The sequence below is a fragment of the Cibotium barometz genome, chromosome 1 (genome assembly GCF_041138505.1).
Source record: "Cibotium barometz isolate CiBa-2024 chromosome 1, ASM4113850v1, whole genome shotgun sequence".
In the NCBI taxonomy this organism is placed as follows: Eukaryota; Viridiplantae; Streptophyta; class Polypodiopsida; order Cyatheales; family Cibotiaceae; genus Cibotium; species Cibotium barometz.
In genome coordinates, this window is record NC_141046.1 from 50,725,697 (window position 1) to 50,731,850 (window position 6,154).

The window sequence follows — 6,154 nt, forward strand, 5'->3', positions numbered from 1 at the left end:
GAACTGCAAAAAGTTGCGTGTATATACACGGATAATCTGTAAAACACGCGTGTATAAACGCGTCAAATCTGAGAAATATGCATGTATAAGCGCATCTAAAGTCACAAAACACGTGTATAGACGCTTGTATCAGCGCGTCTAAATGCAGCTGAACTGACAGAACGCGTGTATACGCCCGTGTATCAGCGCGTCTATACAATCCTATACACGCGCTTTTACACACATGTCTCTGGCCGCGATGATACACTCGCTGATACACGGGCCCGCTACTTTTTTTCACAAGTCATTTTTAGCGGCTAGGAGCGCGGGTATGAGCCTGATCCCTTGTAGTGTATGTAACCTTTTTTGAGTAGTTTTCTCCACCCTTCTGTAAAATTTTGTAAATTTTATAAATCCCTTACTGTCAATATTATTTTTTTGAAGAGATATTTCAAATATCCTTATATACTAGATACAATTATTTCTTTTGTAAAGATTTAGAGATGACATTGAGAAGGCAGTGATTGATCCTAGAAAAAGCCAAGGTAAAGTTGAAGCTTGATAATGTGGACATCTACTACCCCCTGTATTTCAAAGTGGTGGGGTATTTGCTCTAAGGCCAAGTGCTATCAACAATGAAGATCCACTATATTATGATACATTGGGTGTCATTATTTGTGCTATTGGTGCGAGATACAATAGTTATTGTGCAAATGTTGCAAGAACGTACTTGATTGATGGAGACCCAGTTCAATCAAAAGCTTACAAGGCACTTCAAAAAGCCCACAAAGCTGCCACAAATGCTTTAAAATGTGGAAATCCTACTTCAGCTGCTTACAAAGCAGCATTATATGTTATGGAAAGGGAAGGGCGGGAGTTCTTGCCCCATATAACTAAAATCTCTGGCAGAGGTATTGGCATTGAATTCAAGGAATCTAGCCTAAGCCTGAATTCCAAGAATGATAGGATTCTAAAGGCAGCTATGGTATTCAATGTTAGTTTAAAAATGCAAAATTTACAGACATAGAGCTCATAGGACCCCAAGACAAAGAACTTTTTTTTGCTGCTGGACAGATACTATAGTCATAAAAGAGAAAGGTCTTGAGAGTGCAACTTCAAATTGTTCAAAATCTTACATGATATTGTGTCTTCTTTCAAAGATGAGGAAGAGGAGGAGCAGGAGAAGCCAAAATCAAAGCTAAAGCTGCCATCGAGTAATGGAGCTAATGCCCAGTTTCTGAAAGCAAATTTACACCCTGACAATCAAGAGATGACAAAGGAAGAGGTGTGCAAGCAACATCAAGCGGAGCTTGCTCAACAAAAGAATGAAGAGACTGTTAGGAAGCTGCTGGCTTTTGGGGGTCTGGGCCAAGGAGACGAGCAGGGTGTGGTCAGGACCACTAGAGATTTAGTGGCCTATCAGAATCTAGATGATATTCCTTTCTCAAAAGAATTAATGATTCAGGTAGATCAGAAGAACAAGTCAATTTTGCTGCCAGTTTATGGTTTAATGGATCCCTTTCACATAGCTGCTATAAAGAGTGTTACCAGCCAATAGGATGGAGGCCACTCCTTCATTTGAATTATTTTTAATGTGCCCGGTGTGCTGGTTATTCTGCCCCACTGACTTGGCATCACAGAAGTTCCCCGGTGCAATTTACTGGAAGGAAGTTTCCTTCCGATCCAATGATGTGAGACACACTAACCAAGTAGTCCAGCTGATTAAGACGTTGCGTCGCCAAGTTGCTTTGAGGGAATCAGAGAAGGTAGAGAGGGCCATGCTAGTGACACAAGAAAAACTATAACTTATGAGAGCAAAACCTATAAGACTATCAGATTTATGGATTAGGCCTGTCTTTGGAGGCAAGGGGCGCAAGTTGAGTGGTACATTAGAGGCACACACCAATGGTTTTAGGTATTCAACCATGAAAGCTGACGAGAAAGTTGATATTGCATACAGAAACATCAAGCATGCTTTTTTTCAACCTGCAGAGACGGAATTGATTACCCTGCTGCACTTTCACTTGCATAATTTTATCATGATTGGGAACAAGAAGACCAAGGATGTGCAGTTTTTTGTGGAGGTGATGGATGTGGTGCAGACCTTAGGTGGTGGAAGATGTAGCACTTATGACCTTGATGAGATCAAAGAAAAGCAGCAGGAGAAAGGGATAGAGAAAAAAAAATACAAAGTTCAAAATTTTTGTGAGAGAGTTTCAAAGTTGTTACCTCAAAGCCATTGCTAGCTCAACGTCTCTTTCTGCTGCAGTTGCGTAGGCCTTGCAATCTCGTCATGGATTTGGTTCCCCTTGTCTTCAATTATGGCACATGCTTTCAAGATACGTATGAACGTTACTGCTTCTGGAACGATGCCCTCACGCTGCATCTCTTCAAAGAAGCAAAGTGCTTGCTCTGCATGACCTTCTTGAGCATGTGTCCTGCAATCACTCTGAATGAGTCAGCTAATTTACTACAGGACAAGCAAGGAATCCCCTGCCATAAGAGGCCAGCAAGTACTAAAACAGCCTTTTTCATACTAAGGTAATCAATCATTGAACTCTCACTCAATCTGAAATCTTGATTACAAAGAGAACTTATGAATAAAACTAATTTTATGCTTTACAAAAGCTGTGTGCTTCAACTTCACCTTGAGGCTTACAAAAAGGTTTTCTTTCTTCGCTTCCGTGATGGGGGTATCCAGTGCCGTTTAAAGGCGATCAGGTTCAGTTGTAGTGGAGGTTGGTATCAAAAAAGGCGATCAGTGGAGGTTGGTATCAGAAACGGTACCATGTATTGCCTTCAGTGCTGGAATAGATGAAATGCCATGCAACTTTCTGAAAAAGGACAAGAGGTGGGGTAACCTTAGAGGAAACCAAAGGAAACTGGGTTGCCTAGAGTAGAACCACTAGGTACAAGCTGCCAGCCCTTTTCATGGTCTTGGCAATGGCAAAAGTGTACCCGGATTCCACTACTTGTGCTCCACACTCAAATTGGCATTAGCCCCAAGACATCCTCCAGGAATCTTTGGATAATGTGTGCAAGGCTCCACTGACTTGCCCAACACACAAGGAATCATGATCCCCTTTCTTCAACCCTAGAATGTACAAATGGAAATCACCCAGCTTGCACAATGTACCCAAGCATCGAATATTCACTAGTAGCCAGGTTATGACTGTAGCATAGCAACCACATCTCCACAAATGCTAGCTGAGCTTGCTGAAAACCCTTTTTCTCGGAGCCTTGATGCGACACAGAGTGCACCCTGACCATCTTCTCAACAGTCTCAAGAGCTTGCGCAGCGTGACCTTCTGGTGCATATCCTATAATCAATGCACTCCAAGAGACAACATCCCAAGAAAACAGCCCAGTTAACATACCCTTGAAACATCATCACATTTGGCATACATGTCCACTAGAGCATTGCACAGCACAATGTTTTCCTACAACGACCCCTGCCTTCCAATCTCATCATGGACGATGATGGATCTGTTTCCCCTTGTCAAGGCTACTCGGATCATGGCACATGCTTCCAAGATGCATGTGTAGGTCACTGCATCGAGAAGGATGCCCTCACACTATAGGTCTTCAAAGCAGTCAAGTGCTTGTGCATCATGACCTTGTTGTGCATAGTCTGCAACTAGTGCACTCCAAGAGACAACATCCCAAGAAAGTAGCCGGTCGAGCACTTGTTGTGCCTTTGAAATAGCACCACACTTGGCATACATGTCCACTAGAGCATTGCAGAGCATGACTTCATACTGCAGCAACCCCTGCCTTCGAATCGTGTCATGGATTTGTTTCCCCTTATTGGTTTCGTTGATCGTGGCACATGCTTTGAAGATGCACGTGTAGGTCATTACACATGCATCTTGTCAGCTGAGACCATCTCAAGAAGGCAGCCCGCCGTCAAACACTTGTCGTGCCTCTGAAACAACCCCGCACTTGGCATACATGTCCACTATAGCAACACCCACCACAATGTTGTCCTACTGCTGCAACCCCTGCCTTCCAATCTAGCCATGGATTTGTTTCCCCATATCGGCTGCTCCGATCATGGCACATGCTGCACATATGCTTTCCAGATGCATGTGTAGGTTGCTACATCTAGATGGATGCCCTCACGCTGCATTTCTTTAAAGCAGTCAAGTGCTTGCTTAGCATTTCCTGCAACAATTAATGCACTCTAAGAGACAATAACACAAAAAAGCAGTCCATCAAGCACTTGTCATGCATTCGAAACAACACCACACTAGGCATACATGTCCCCACCACTAGAGCATTGCACAGTACAACATCATTCTGCAGCAGCAACCCTTGCCTTCCAAACTCGTCTGGATTTCTTTCCCCCTTGTCAACTGCTTGGATCATGGCACAAGCTTTCAAGATGCACGCATAGGACGCTGCAGCTCTTCGAAACAGTCAAGTGCTTGTTCAACGTGACCACCTTGTGCATATCCTGTGATCAGTGCACTCCAAGAGACAACATCTTGAGAAGGCAGCCCTTCAGGAATCTTTGGATAATGTGTGCAAGGCTCCACTGACTGGCCCAGCCCACAAGGGGAATCATGATCCCCTTTCTTAACCCTAGAATGTACGGGTACAAATCACCCAGCCCTTGTGCAATGTACTAAAATGTCAAATATTCACTAGTAGCCAAGTTATGAGACTGTAGCTTAGCAACCATACTCCACAAACGCTAGCCAAGCTTGCTGAAAACCCTTATTCTCAGAGCCTTGATGCGTCACAGAGTGCACCCTATCCCTTTCGTGGGCACCTTTCTACTGTTGATGTGTGGCTCAGAGAGAAGTGTGGCTCAGAGAGAAGTGTGGCGATGTTCTTTCTACTGTTGATGAGCAACATTAGGCGGGCACAACAGAAAGGAGGCCTTTACCCAACCCTCTCTTCCTTCAACCAAGTGGCATGCATATTTGTGCTAGCTCATCGATGAGACTGATCTCTGCTTAAAAAAATCTCAGTCCAATTGTGATAAGAGCAGGCCTTGTGCACGATTCCCACACTTTGGCCAGAGTAGTAGGGATGGGCTTGAAGTGGACAGGGTCTCTGTAGTAGAGGTACTGTTGAGTTCTGCTTCAGCATGAGGGATCGTCAAGAATGTCATCCTGCCTTTTGTAGTTGAGATGCATTGAAGCTGCTGCCGAGCTACCGAGCTTCTCCCAGATCGAGAATAACACCTCTTTTGTGAGAAGCACGCACATAGAGGAGACAAACACGAGAACTTCTCTCCATGGCGGCTGCACATTTCTCACCCTGGGATTTGTTTTTGCTTGCTCCGCATGACTTTCTTGTACATATCTTGCAACCAGTGCACTCTAAGAAATAACATTCCAAGAAGGTAGCTTGCCAAATAGCAATCGCGCACCGCATTTGGCATACATGTCCACTAGATTGCAGAGCACAATGTCGTTCTGCAGCAACCCCTGCCTTGAAATCTTGTCATGGATTTGTTTTCGCTTGTCAGTTGCTTGATCATGGCACAATGTCTGGATGCACATGCTTGTCAACTGGTCCGATTGTGGCTCATGCTTTCAACATGCATGTAAAGGTCATTTTATTTGGAAGGTTGCATCTCTTTAGAATAGTCAAGTGCTTGCTCGGCATGACCCTCTTGTGCATATCCTGCAATCCGTGCCCTCCAAGAGACAACATCCAGAGAAGGTAGCCGGTTGAACACTTGTCGCGCCTTTGAAACATGACCGCACTTGGCATACATGTCTACGAGAGCATTGCCAAACAGAGGTGAGATACATAAAGAACATAGATGAGACACGATACATCCAGCTTCATTTGTAGTCCACAAAGGTAGATACATAAACAACGTAGGTGAGACAAGATACATTTAACTCCATAAGGTAGATACACAAAAAGGTGGTTCCAAAATACTGTGTTACAGGCCATTTCAGATTTTGGACATAAACCTCATCGACACTACTTTCTCTTTTACCGTACTAAATTATGAGATCGAAAGGATAGCTACAAAAAATGTATATACAGAACATTTTTCTACAACCTATTAACTGAATGTAGCTACAAAAGGTAGATACAAAATGTGTTTCTACCATTGATAAAGCGAATGCCTTAAGCACCTTCACTTCTCATGTTTAAGGTAGTTTTCGCTACAATCCACACGTTGATGTATATATCGAAAACTTAATAT

The 6,154-nt window shown here is 43.6% G+C and overlaps 1 protein-coding gene and 1 pseudogene across 1 annotated transcript; one reads left to right on the forward strand and one right to left on the reverse strand.

Moving 5' to 3' along the window:
* The first annotated feature begins 559 nt into the window (after window positions 1-559).
* On the forward strand, window positions 560-2,225 carry LOC147642145 (FACT complex subunit SPT16-like; annotated as a pseudogene).
* Window positions 2,222-3,836, reverse strand: LOC147642146 (pentatricopeptide repeat-containing protein At2g34400-like). Its single transcript, XM_086803288.1, has 3 exons — window positions 3,596-3,836; window positions 3,116-3,299; window positions 2,222-2,417 (listed from the first exon to the last, which is right to left on the reverse strand). The coding sequence occupies exons 1-3, from the start codon at window positions 3,834-3,836 to the stop codon at window positions 2,222-2,224; spliced, it is 621 nt and encodes a 206-aa protein (XP_086659414.1).
* Between the last annotated feature and the right edge of the window lie 2,318 nt (window positions 3,837-6,154).

Excerpts from the sequence above, each read along its gene's own strand:
- LOC147642146 (XM_086803288.1), bottom strand. The coding sequence starts at position 3,836 with ATGACCTACACGTGCATCTTCAAAGCATGTGCCACGATCAACGAAACC. Across the intron at positions 3,300-3,595 it reads TGCAGACTATGCACAACAAG|GATATGCACCAGAAGGTCAC; the intron begins GTCATGATGCAC and ends CATTGATTATAG. Across the intron at positions 2,418-3,115 it reads AGTGAATATTCGATGCTTGG|GACACATGCTCAAGAAGGTC; the intron begins GTACATTGTGCA and ends GAGTGATTGCAG.